At 34.2% G+C, this 14,233-nt stretch overlaps 1 protein-coding gene across 6 annotated transcripts in view; it reads right to left on the bottom strand.

Annotated features, from left to right (window-relative positions):
* The window catches only part of NMU (neuromedin U), a 187,831-nt gene that overhangs the window by 1,531 nt on the left and 172,067 nt on the right, over positions 1-14,233 (bottom strand). For 5 of the 6 annotated variants that reach the window (XM_059924094.1, XM_059924092.1, XM_059924093.1 and 2 more), the window contains 7 exons: positions 13,413-13,512; positions 12,877-12,936; positions 11,432-11,461; positions 11,293-11,343; positions 9,627-9,701; positions 6,629-6,682; positions 5,987-6,026 (listed from right to left, as the gene is read on the bottom strand). In XM_059924094.1, the coding sequence (XP_059780077.1) occupies positions 5,991-6,026; positions 6,629-6,682; positions 9,627-9,701; positions 11,293-11,343; positions 11,432-11,461; positions 12,877-12,936; positions 13,413-13,512 (406 nt within the window). In that variant the 3' untranslated portion in view covers positions 5,987-5,990. The remainder of the gene's footprint in view (positions 1-5,986; positions 6,027-6,628; positions 6,683-9,626; positions 9,702-11,292; positions 11,344-11,431; positions 11,462-12,876; positions 12,937-13,412; positions 13,513-14,233) is intronic. The other variant, XM_059924091.1, reaches the window with a different exon arrangement.

Here is a 14,233-nt window from a genome sequence, read left to right as displayed (position 1 = left end):
ATAATTATTCACAGCTTTATTATACACTATCTATCATTACAACACTAAGAAAAAATATTTTAAGATGCTTCTTTAATTTTCAACAAATTAAACATTTACAATCTCAATCAACTTTTACTGAGAATGCTTACAACACAGGGATTCTCAAACATGTTAAACTTAGCAAGGATTGTTTTTCAGAAGAAAACAAAATGTCAGTACATCTTGTATTCCATAGCGTTGTTTCTGCAGAAAATAGTTGGCATTCTGTTAAAAAAAAATTGAATTTAGATTCAAGTATAAACGGGTATATGAATGTATGTATATAATGAGCATATATACAAGTCTATATACACTTCCTTTATATATAGACATTTCTATAAATATTTTGTCATGTATGATAAAATTGACATCTGAGATATTTCTCAGCTATTCTTCAATCTGCATATTTTTAATTATTGTTAAATATCTCTCTGAGGAAATGCTTATTCTGTATGCCACTATTTTCCAAAGTTTTACAAAAATTATTTAACTGTATAAAAGTAGTTTCCTAAAGCTCATTGATGCCAATAAGATTTATGAATATGTTGCAGTTATTCCTCATGTATTTGTGACTAAATCATCCTATTTTATATCTAACCATAGTCTAAATAAATATAAGTCATCAGGACAGAGTAAGATCTCAGATAATCAGATGAGAAAAACAAAGAAAAATTATTATTGAAGTGTTTCTCTATTGACAAGATAAAATGAAATCCTGAGTGAATTAGTATATGTGGGCCCTAATCTTGGAAACAATCCAAATAAAGCTATTTTTCTCAGTTTCAGAGAGGATTTTTTGCTAACTTGATCAAATCATGGATTAAATTCCATTTCACATTTATGAGCACTCTAACACTTAGTTTAGTGTTAAAATCAGACATTTTTTCCATTTAGTATTAAACTATTTTTTGTTCACATTTTATAAAATGCCTCAACATTTGTAAATTATAAAATACAGTTCTTTTCCATTAACTTTTTGTTCTTAGTTCCTTGAAACAAGAAAAAATTATAAATATGATTGCTCATATTCTTTTTTTTTAATAAATTTATTTTATTTATTTATTTATTTTTGGCTGCGTTGGGTCTTTGTTGCTGCACGTGGTCTTTCTCTAGTTGTGGCGAGCAGGGGCTACTCTTCGTTGTGGTGCACGGGCTTCTCACTGTGGTGGCTTCTCTTATTGCGGACCATGGGCTCTAGGCACGCGGGCTTCAGTAGTTGTGGCATGCAGGCTTCAGTAGTTGTGGCTTATGGGCTCTAGAGCACAGGCTCAGTAATTGTGGCTCACGGGCTTAGTTGCTCTGCAGCATGTGGGATCTTACTGGACCAGGGCTCGAACCCGTGTCCCCTGCATTGGCAGGCGGATTCTTAACCACTGAGCCACCAGTGAAGCCCTGCTCATATTCTTGATGTGAACATAACAAGCCTTTGTTGAAACATGAGTTAATACCAAATATAGTTTGAAAATTCAAGTTCATAATTATGCCCCATGAGAACATAAAATTTTTTCTTCACTTTTCCAATATTTGTATCTTTTATTTCTTTCTTGTCTGAGTTGGCTAATGCATAAGAACTACATGAAATAAAAGAGAACAGAGCGTCCTTGTTTTGTTTCTGATGTTAATAGAAATACTCCAAAATGTTTTACTATCAAGCCTTCTACTGACTTTGTTTCAGACCATTATATAAATATTGTTAATAAAGATTCATCTCTTTCTACAGGATCTTCTTTGAAAACATCAGAAATTGACATGGAACTTTACCAAAAGCATCTACAGGCATACCTCAGAGATACTGCAGGTTCAGTTCCAGTGAATATCTCAATAAAGCAAGTCATACAAATTTTTTAGTCTCCTGTTGCATATAAAAGTTATGTTTACACTATACAATAGTTTATTAAGTGCACAGTAGCTTTATGTCTAAAAAGACAAACACACATACCTCAATTTAAAAATACCTTATTGCTAAAAATTGCTAACCATCAACTGAGCCTTCAGAGATTCATAATCTCTTTGCTGGTGGAGGGTCTTGCCTAGATGTTAATGGCTGCTGAGGGATCAGGGTATTAGTCGCTGAAGGCTGGGGTGACGGTGACAATTTCTTAAAATAAGACAACAATGAAGTCTGCCACATCGATTGACTCTTCCTTTCAGGGACAATTTCTCGATAGCATGCAATGCTGTTTGATGGCATTTTACTCATAGTAAAACTTCTTTCAAAATTGGAGTCAATCCTCTCAAACCCTGCTGCTGCTGCTGCTGCTTTGTTTTTCTTTTTGGCTGCGCCGAGCGGCGTGCGGGATCTCAGTTCCGCACCGGATCGGACCTGCACTCCCTGCAGTGGAAGCATGGAGTCTTAACCACTGGACCCCCAGGGAAGTCCCCCTGCTGCTGCTTTATCAACTAAGTTTATGTAATATTCTAAATCCCTGTCATTGAAGTTGTTGTCATTTCAACAATTTTTACAGCGTCTTCACTGGGTGTAGATTCCGTCTCAAGAAACCACTTTCTTTGCTCAGCCATAAGAAGCAACTGCTCATCTGTTAAAGTTTTATCATGAGATTATAGCAATTCACATCTGTAGTTACTTCCTCCACTGAAGTCTTGAACCCTCAAAGTCATCCATGAGGTTTAGAATCAGCTCTTCCAAACTCCTGTTATTTTAACCTCTTCCTATGAATCAAAAATATTCTTAATGGTATCTAGAATGATGAACCCTTTCCAAAAGGTTTTCAATTTATTATACTTTGCCTAGATCCACTGGAGGAATCACTATCTATGGTAGCTATCACCTTACACAATGCATTTCTTAAATAATAAGACTTGAAGAAATTATTCCTTGATCCATGGGATGTTGTGTTAGGAGGCTTGAAAACAATCTCGCTGTACATCTCCATCAGAGTGCCTGGGTGACCAGATGCATTGTCAATGAGCAGTAATATTTTGAAAGGAATCTTTTTTTCTGAGCAGTAAGTCTCGATACTGGGCTTAAAATAGTCAATAAACTTTGTTGCATAAGATATGCTGTCATCTAGCCTTTGTTTTTCCATTTTTAGAGCACAGGCAGAGTAGATTCAATGTAATTCTTAAGGGCCCTAGGGTTTTCTGAATGGTAAGTGAGCATTGGCTTCAACTTACAGTCACCAGCTGCGCTAGCTCCTAACAAGAGTCAGCTTGTCCTTCAAAGCTTTGAAACCGGGCAGTGACTTCTCTCTAGCTTTGAAAGTCCTAGATGGCATCTTCTTTCAATAGAAGGTGGTTTTGTCTACATTGAAAATCTGTTGTTCAGTGTAGCCACCTTCATTAATTATCTTAGCTAGATCTTCTGGATTTTGCTACAGCTTCTACATTAGCACTTACTGCTTCAACTTGAACTTTTATGCTATGAAGACAGCTTCTTTCCTTGAACCTCATGAAACAACCTCTGCTAGCTTCAAACTTTTCTTCTGCAGCTTCCTCAACTCTCTCAGCCTTCACAGAATTGAAGAGAGTTAGGACCTTGCTCTGGATTAGGCTTTGGCTCAAGGTAGCATTGTGGCTGGTTTGATCTTTTATCCAGACAACTGGAATGTTCTCCAGTTGAAGGCTACTTCAATTTCTTATTCACGTGGTCACTGGAGTAGCACTTTTAATTTCCTTCAAGAACTTTTTCTTTGCATTCACAACTTGGCTGTTTGGCACAAGGAGCCTAGCTTTTGGCCTGTCTCGGCTTTTGACATGCCTTCCTCACTAAGCTTAATCATTTCTAGCTTTCGATTTAAAATGAGAGCCGTGTAACTCTTCCTTTCACTTGAGACCTTAGAGGCCATTGTAGGATTATTAATTGGCCTAATTTAAATATTTTTGTGTCTCAGGGAATAGGGAGGCCTGACGAGAGGGAGAGTGACCGTGGAATGGCTGGTCAGTGGAGCAGTCAGAACACACACATTTATCAGTTAAGTTTGCCATCTTACATGGGCGTGGATCATGGCACCCCAAAACAATTTCAGTCGTAATATCAAAGATCACTGATCACAGATCACCATAACGAATATAATGATAATGGAAAAGTTTGAAATATTTTAACAATTACCAAAATGAGACACGAAGTGAGCAAATGCTTTTGGGAAAAATGACACTGATAGACCTGCTCAACAGGGTTGTCACAAACCTTCAAATTGTAAAAAACATAATATCTGTGAGGCACAATAAAGCAAAGTGCAATAAAATGGAGGTATGCCTGTATTGAGTTGATTGTATAATTTTTCTTTTAATGGTGAAAATATTTTCATAGACTTCCTGATATTGAACCATCTTAGTTGCTGGAATGAATTTCACTTCATGGGGTCATATAATTATTTCAATGTATTGCTGAATACTATTTACTAATATTTCTTTTAAATGTTTGCATTGATATTTATAAACAGAATTGACCTACAGCTTCCTTCCTTATACTAACTTTGTAAGGTTTTGGTATTAGTATTTGCTGACTTCATAAAAATATTTTGAAATTTTTCTTCCTTCTCTGAGCTGGAAAAATCTGAAATTTCTTGTCCTAGTACTCTTGACAGGAGAGTTTCTAGATAACATTCTCGATATTTTTCCAAGGCCATCAGTATGCTTAGATTTTTTTTTTTTTCTTTTTTCTGAGGTCAATTTTGGTAGCGTCTACTTTATTACATATTCTCCATTTTATCTAGGTTTTCAAACTGATAGGCACAGAGATTTGAAAAGTACTCTTATGATTCCCATTTCTTCTGTATCTGTTTTAATTTCCCTCTTTTCATTTGTATTTTTGTATATTTATGGTTTCTTCTTTTCATTGATTAGGCTAGGAAAATTAGGATAGTTTATTTCATTTTTAATAAAGAATAAGATTTTTGGTTTATTTACCAATTGTTGTATTTTACTATTTTATAATCAATTAATTTCATCTTTCATTTTATAATTTTCTTCCTCTGCTTTCCTGAGGTTCACCTTGTTGTTCTTTTTAACTTAATGACAAATTCCTAATTCACTCACTTTTTCTTGCTTGATAGTGTTTAAAGCCTTAAATTTTCCACTAAATATGGTTTTGTCGGAGTCCCACAAGTTTTAACATGTAGTGTTTTCATTATCTTCATTTTCTAGATATTGTATAATTTTGTATTGATAAATTTTGTTATCTTCTTTAGTTGGAAATAATGTGTTTTGATTTTCGTTTCTATGAGAAAATATTAAGAATTTTATATTCTTAAGCTAAATATGTATGTATTAAAGGGTTGAGATAAATTATATGAATGAAATATTTGCAAAAATATGTTCAGCGTAGAATCTGCATTTAGGATTACATAAAGTTAGTAGAATATAGTTTTATTTCTGTGGTATAAATTTATCAATGTGCATTTGCATTTAATTTTAAAATTCATAGCCTAATAAGATATTAAGATTAACATATTTATTAAATGTGTAGGGCCATTCAATAGCTACTAAGTGTCTACTGTATCTCCAGCACTGAGGTGGAAACTCTGGGAGTCCCGAAGTAGAAGTCATGCTTTCATGTCTTTCCACATTTTCTTATTTCTCTGGAAATGGTAAATCACAGCTCTTATAAAGAATCTTTGAATATAGGTCATTTGGAAGTCAGAAATGCATCCAGTCTGTAAGTTATGGCCCACTATTATGGACACTGATTACCAAAATAAGAACATGATCCCTGACACATTCTACTTGCACAGTAAATGATGATTAGGTCAGTGTCTGCAAAACTGATGATGACTATTGTGACATAGTGTGAGGAATGCACGACATGGGCAAAGCAAATCTGGCCCTAAAATACTGGCATTTTCCGTCATATGAAGTCCTCACAGCCTCTATATTTGCAGTATTTATATAGAATATTAATGTACACATGCAATCAAATAATAGAAATAAACTGAGCATAGGTTAACTTGTGAAGATCTGAAAATGACAGAAATTTTCAAACTGGGTTGAATTGTGATGCACATACCATTTTAAATGTAACCTTCTGACCTTCTTCCATTGCGTGGCTGGAAAATAATAAGTGAGAAACACATCAATGTAACTAAGGAGAGAAGTTAATTTTCATAGAAAGCAGCCTAATGATCTTGATGAGTGGTATTATTTCTTCCTTATCTATATCTGTTATTTTCCTCCTTCTTTCAGTCCATTCTCCTCCAATTTATTGTTAGAATTAGTTTCCGAAATGCAAATCTTACCATATAGCTCTCCTTAGACTTTATAATAAAGTTGTAATTCCTTAGCTAAATATTTCATTGGCTAATATTTCTTTAGCTAAATATTTCATTAGAACTTAAGGAGTAATACATCTTTCAGACACGCATTTCCGACATGAAATGTTATGGAACTAAACTGTGAAATAGGCGAATGTCATTTGGGGTATTTACAAACATGAGTAGTGGATTAGAGAAGAGATCAGAGATGCCATGATATTAAGGCAATAAGGTGGCGACAGAAGTGAATCTCAGACTGTAACACTTGCTGTCAAGTATCTTTAGATAAACTTCAAAACTTAATTAAAACTTATGAGTTAATGTAAATAAATGCACAGTGAAAGTATTTTTCAATGTTGATGTTGATTGATTTTTTAAAAAATATAGTACGTGCATACCCTGAATAAAAAGAATCCTCTACTTTGGCCTGTAATAGGACCTTGGAATTCTTCCTGGAAGAGAAAATGAGGGCATTACAAATCAAACAACAGTAAAAATAAGTACAAATGCTTCTTGAGAGTATAGTTATTTTCAACTATCATAATTAAATAATGAGGGAATCAAGGACTTGAGTATATAATTCATATCAATAAGTAATTATTATATTTCTACTGGAAGAATTTTCAGTGATACTAGCAGTATCATCAGTGTGTTGTATTTTAAGGTAATTTCCTTATTAGTCTAACAGATACTATTTTCATGAAATTTGTCAGTTGTACATATATTCATCGATAAGTAGGCAGAGGACATTTCATAGATAATTAACTATATTTAAAATCTCCCTTCAGCAGTTTGTTAGAATGAAATGATTTCTTTACAATACATATTGTATGTGCTAACACATGAACAGGCAAAAATATAAAATAGAATTGTGTCATAGCTAAAATACATAATATATCTATAGAAATTTAAATTGAAATTGAGGGACAAATTTGGTAAACTATATTTATTCAATGAGACTTCTGAGGAGATATTTCCCAATATAATTATATTAACAGAAATGGTACTGAAAAAAAAAAACAAATAGGAACAAACTGATTATTCATAATGGATGTATTTTGAAGTGTTTCTTTTCTCAAAATATTTCATTTCAAAGTTAATGGAAAAAAATATTTAATATTTTATGATTTCCATAAAGTTGGTTCTCATAGCTTCCTATTTTCAACAGCAAGTTATAAAAGTATCAGGACAGCAATTATATGAAATTTGTCATCAAGACCTTTTTCAAGTATTCCATAATATAAGTACAATCACATTTTTAGATTCTAAGAAATGGCGCTGACGTCTATTAAAATTCTAAAATCCCTTCTTTACAACAAATGTATCTTAAATTCTCAACATTCTATATCTAATTCTCATCCTGATTATTAAGTCCTCCCAAATTACTTTAAAGATTGAAATGTTTAATATTTTAAAATGTACACATAGAAACTTTATATTTATATGGTTATATAAGAACAGCTATGTATTTTATATTACACAGAAAAAAAGAAAAGTGGGACAAATGTAACTTAAAATGTGCCCAAATTTAAAAATTTCAAACTCAAACATACAGGTCTTTTTAGTCTTATTGGAGATAGAACAGTATATAAAAGAATTTGGGTGGTAGAGCTGAAAAACATGCGGGGATGGAAGTGAGGATGTCTAGCAAAGAACATGTAAGAAAAGGGTTTGAGTGCACTAAAATCTGAAAACTCATTTTCTTTAAGAACCCAAAATATTTCACTATCAAAAATATGGTTTAAAATTAGGTGACTTAGGCCCAGCAAAAGTAATACTTTACTGTAATTTTCTAAAATTCATGTTTTACATTTTTTTCTCTTAGAGATTCCTAGAAAACCTGGCTTGCTGCAAAATACTTTTAAGAGCTATCATTTGTCCAACAAGATATTACTACTAAGTCAGAGTTCACACTTTTAGATAGTTATCTGTAAATATAGATAGTCTCACTCAAGGTGGAACATTTAGATAAAGTACCAAACCGCCCACAATACTGAGTAGCTTTGATTTTGCAAATACTAACACTGAAGTGTTGTAGTAAACTAATAATTTGCTGGTGTATTTTAAGAAACTGGATCTTTAAGTTGAAATCTTACACTATTCATAAGTCGGGAAGATTCTTCAGAAAGTAAAAGTTAATTCAAAAAAGCATATATTACTTCTAGAAAGTTTGATGAAAACTGATTTGATTTTTTTCATATTGGAAATTCTAAAATGTTAAGGGCTACTACAGTCCCTCTTACATTTCTCATTAAAGTTGGCAGCAGTATTGTCTTCCATGATGAAAGCTTAGTTCAACGATGTGAAGAATTTAGGGAGGAAATAGTGATCATAAAAATAAATTTTGAGGAATTTATTTGCCTAAACTGTATGTGTTTTAAAAAGTATTTGAAAACTTTTGGTAGTAGAAGAATAAAATTAATATGGTATTTAAATTAAGAAAAAATTTAACAATAATAGAAATATTCAAGATTCGACTACAAAGGAAACAGCATAGTGAAAAAAAATATTTGCCTAGACTGGAAGTCAAGAGATTGTTATAATCTCTAATCCCACTTACTACTATGATCTTGGGAAACTCCTTTAACTATTCTGAGTTGTTTTCCTTTTTGTAAACGGGGGATAACAATACTTGTTAAGTGCCAACAGAGTTGTCAAAAGAATAAAATGAGATCCTATAAGACTAAAAACTATAAGGCATTCCAACAATGTAAGGCATTACTTAAAAATAACGCCTAGAAACTTTCATCATCAAAAGAGTTAGGATTCTTTTCAAAGGACAATAAAAATGCCACAATTTCTAGTTTAAAAATGTGTTAACTCATTTATGTTCCTCTTAGTTATGTTCATCTTAAACACAGACACTGAGTTTGGGCCATATTTTTGTTAACTGTGGAAAAAACGAAATACCTACGTTTAATGTCTGCTATATTTATAATACTTCATGAGCCTTACTCTTACTAATGCTTTAATACCTGGATAGAAAGCTTGTCATTCCAGCCATCTGCCGACCTGTACACAGAGGGGCAGTAAATGGTCCTTGATCTTTTCTCCTATTCCTATCTAATGACTAGGCACACTGCCATGTCCTTTCTTAAACCAAGAATGAATAGGTTTCCTCACTGGGAGGGGCACGGCCCTTGGCAGGAAGTCTAATCCCGGTTTTCCTCACTGCCCACAACCTGGGTTAGAAGGGACATATAATGGGGAGGAGGACAGTTCTCTTCTTCCTGAGTGTGAAAACACTTCTGCGAATAGATGCTCTTCTGTAGGCTACCTGGGTGTTACATGAGGCTCACCCGGAAGAAGATCTTATAAACCACCACCAAAGGGAACGAACAGAAAGGGCTGCCACGCACAGAGTGGCGAAGGAAGCATGCAGTTTGTGTTACATACGTCCACTTTGAACCTCTTCATTCTTTTCTCATGCAGTTGTGGAACGAGCTGCAGCAGCGGATGCAGGACAGATGACTGAGAGACACGAACACACACACGTGATGAGCACACAGGTTTCTCAGCATTGGGCATAAAGACGGCTTCCTATTTGTTTTTGTTTTTACCCACCATCCTTGCTCCAGACAAAAAAGAACAAGAAAGATGTGACCTAAGACAGTCCTTTGTGAGCCTTTCAAAGAGCTGTGGAGAATAAACCAAGAGATGGAGTAAAAGTTGGCAGTTTTATGCTGGGATCTTGGTCATTCTATTGATGATGCTCTTTCCTGAGGGCCTGAGCTCCACCTGCAGCAGCCAACAAGGAAAACACCCACCTGCATCTCTGAGAAGCAAAAAAGCTGTCTGTCTGTTTCCAGACTTACTCAGAATGATTTGGGACACATGAAGCCAACTCTGTGAGAATCAGTTTTCCATCATGAACATTTTTATCTGGAAGATTATACTGTACACACATCTAGTAATCTTCTTTATAAAATATAGATTTCATTTAAATTGAACATGTGGAACAAGACAACAGGAGACACAAAAATGGCAATGTGTCATTGCTAGTGAAAAATGTGACTAAGATACATTTTCTCAAGATGTAAAGATGCCGAGCAGAAGAAAATGAAAGCACATTTGAGACATGTGGCTACCTGATAACGGTTTCATTTTAAAGGCATGACTTCAATTGAACCTTCTCACAAATATTAAATTCATTCATCAAATGGACTACTATAAGCCCCATATAATGGTTATTTGTTAATCAATTCAACTTGTATTTCATTTGAAGCCAGTATAACCTAACTTTCAACTCCTCACATGTAAGAATATTCAACGGGATAAACATTTAAAACTGAGTTTATGGTTACAGTTACTTTCCCACAGGTAAACACATGTTTAAAATACACTATGCTCCTCGTTTCATAAATTGGTCCATGGTAGTGAGTCACAAGCTTAGAAAGAATATTATAGTCAAGTAATTCTTAAGTATTCTAGATTGAAACACCAAAATAGATTGGTTAGCATTTTAAAAATCCATGCATACAAAAAGAAAAACTACCACTAAAACCACACAATTTAGAAGTAAAATGAATTCAAGTTATTGGTATCTGGCTAATCTTAGAGAGTAAATTCTCAAATTAAGTGCCTAGTTAACAAATAAGGAGCTCTTAGGAATACAAGTGGTATTTCTAGTTATATTTAAATACATTTTTGACAATCATCTTTTAAAATAATTCTTAAAATGACTTTGCATAAGTCTGTTTTTCCCTTGCACTAATCACCATCTAAAACAATATGTTTTACTTAATCATTTGCTTTTTTTGCCTCTAAAATGTAAGTTGCATGACATTTACTGCTATATTTCTAGTACCTAGAATTGTGCTTGGCACATAGTAGATATCCAGTAAATAACTGTTGAATGAATAAATGAATGAATTTAATGTACTTGTAGTTATTGAGATATAAAATAAATGTATAATAAATATCGAATTCCATTTGTTCACCCACATGTAAACTTTTAAAGAAAAAAACATGAATTTTGATCTACTCTGTAAGATAAACTGCAAAAACAGGTTTAAAAAAAAAATACTAGTGATTACTAATAAGAAGTAATTCTACAACTTACCACAGCATTTGAATTGCCCAACTTTTGTGTCTTCGAATAATGAAATAAGAACTGTTAAAAAAATAGTGAGCTTTACTATAGATAATTAGTGGTTTCCTTTATTATTTTTTAATGTATATATTTATGGAAATCACCTTACCCTTTTGGTATTATCTTTTTCATCTGTTTCCTGTTGAAAAGAGAGATATAGAAATGTCATTATATTATATTAGAAAATCATAATATGTATAATATAAATGTATAGTTTAAAATTTATAATTTATTATAAGATTATATTATATAATTTTTAAAATATATGACACATGTGCTATACATAAAACATAAGACTGCAATTGGTTAAGCATATATTACTCTAAAAATAAATGGGCAATTAATCAAAAGCTTTATAAATAAAAGTATGTTTATAAATAAAAGTATGAACAAAGATCTTTACTACAGCATTATTCATAAGAGTAAAAAACTAGAAACATCCTAAATGTTCAGTAGTGGTGGAATAGGAAATACTGATAGGATCACATGATAGAAAATTCAGAGAAAAAGACCAGAAGGAATCACATCAAAATATTTGTAGTTGTTATCATGAAAGAACAAGATTATCAGTTATTTTTGCTTTCTTCCATAAACTTTTTTATAGTCCTCTCTCCCTATCTGTCTTTAAGAAAAAGACATATCATTCCTTTTTTGTTATTCTTTTTTTTTCTCATTTGCTTTTAAAATAAATAGAAACTCATGGATAAACACCATTGCCATTTATTTTCTCTTAATTAGGAAAAAAATCAATTAAGTGTTTTGGAAAATGTCACTATTAAAAACATTGGAAAAAAATACAGTTGTAAACACTTATTTAGTTTAAGAGAACATTTATGCTTTCAAAATATCAAGTTTTCTTTGAATTACTGTATGTGAAAGTCATGGAAGTCAGACCAAACCAGTGATCATAGGTTAAACTGCTAATGAAAAATACATTCTAAACCTAAGGCTCTTATCCTTAATAAGGTAATTTTAAAATTAGTTTACCTATAAGATACAGAACATAACTGAGGTATGGTACCTCATGCCATTTTTCAAGTTCCCATTGCCTCACTTTGGGACAAAAAGTTCTCACACAAGAATCAAATAATAATTTTAATAAAAACAGAGACATCACAGTAAGAATATAATTTTCAAACCGACATTGACAATATAGTTTGCTTTTTTTGCATTCTTAATGTCCTCTCTGACAAAGTACACTGTCCTAACCTCTGGGCTTAGAAAAATGCATCTGTTCTCCAATTGTAGTATGATTCAAAAAGAGAGAAAGAGCCAAAATGACCTCAAATTTCCCTCATCAGAACTAGAACACATCTTATACTTGAAGGGGACATACCATTTTCCAATTAGATGATTGCCAACTCCATTAATATAACCCTAAATTCTCAGGCGTCAAAGAAACTGAAGTATTTGTTTCTTATCCAGAGTCAATTTATGCTCTTCTAGCTCCTCTTGGCATGCTTCCTAAATTGGGTATATTTTCTTCCAGGAGGAATTCCAAGATACCACTGAGCAATTTTTTTGCCTACAAATTAAACACTATTTGAACCTTACCTGGGGCTTTGGTAGAGTCCCCATAATTATGAAGCAAAGCTCCTCCAATGCACTGGATGCCTAATGGAAATGAGAAGATATATAGGCCATGCTTCTGCTTTATCATGATTTGCATAGAAGAGATAACCATAAAATGTTAGGATCACAAGGACATTCCAACCGTTAGGAGAACCACTGACAGAAACTGCCCGCCCTGGCCAGGCACCACAGCAACCACCTGCATGAGTTATCTTACAACAGGAGGTCCTGGTAAGAATGCGGAACTAACAAGCTAGTACCAACCGGAAGGATTCAGGAAAGCTCAAAAGGAGAGAAGAGAGTCCAGTCCATATGTTACTGAGTCCAAGCTCACTCTGCTTGCCGCACAACAGGCCAATAAATTGGAGACAAGGTGCTGAGGCAAGGAATACGACTTTATTTGGAAAGATGGCAGACTAATGTCTCACAATAACCATCTTATCGGGGTTTGGATGCCAGTTTCTTTTATAGCACAGAGAGGGGGAGGAGATTAGGAAGTAAAGTAAAAAGGTTCATACGTTTTGCAATATCCCCTGGAATGGCCAGCCTCGGGGAGGGGATGTGTTAATTTCTTCTTTCTTGCAGCCATCCACAGGTGGACAGGGTCTGGATGTTTCCCTGAACAAAGGCACTTTGGTTTAACATTCGGGCAGAGGGGCGGGGTTCCCCGAGGCAGGCCATTATGTGGAGACAATATCCTTTTAGTGAACAAAAGCAATGGGAAGCAAAGGTTAAAGTAAAACAAACAGATGCAACATGTAATTAGATGTGGTTCTTCCCTGTTACACATGTCCTACCAACCTCCCAGTATTCTTCTCGCTGGAATCCATCTTGGCTGAGTGATGCGCGCGCCACCAGGAAGGACCCTGAGTCGGAGTGATTGGCCAGAGACAACCCGGAAACTAACCCCATTACCATAAAACCCGAGACTGCGAGCCACGTGGCAGAACAGTTCTGGTTCCCTGCCCTGCTGCTCTCCGCCCGGGCTCCCCTTCCCAATAAAGTCTCTTGCTTTGTCAGCACATGTGTCTCCTCGGACAATTCATTTCCGAGTGTTAGACAAGAGCCCACTCTCGGGCCCTGGAAGGGGTCCCCCTTCCTGCAACACAACTACACCAAATAGAATCCTTGTGGCCCATTGACACTCTGTTGGAATCCCTTGATTTCTCTCATGACAAAAACTTGGCTCCTAAAAGTAAAACCTTCCTTCCAACCAGGAAAATATAAAAGTTTTGTATTGTCTATATGCACTGATTAAGGCTTCCACTGTGGGTCCAGATACAAAATTCTCAGAATTTGCTAAAATTCTATGAAATTCTATGACTGAGAGTAACTAAGG

Source organism: Balaenoptera ricei, chromosome 5 (assembly GCF_028023285.1).
Source record: "Balaenoptera ricei isolate mBalRic1 chromosome 5, mBalRic1.hap2, whole genome shotgun sequence".
Classification (NCBI taxonomy): Eukaryota; Metazoa; Chordata; class Mammalia; order Artiodactyla; family Balaenopteridae; genus Balaenoptera; species Balaenoptera ricei.
The sequence above is the reverse complement of the archived record's forward strand: the minus strand, read 5'-3'. Positions and strand labels throughout refer to the sequence as shown.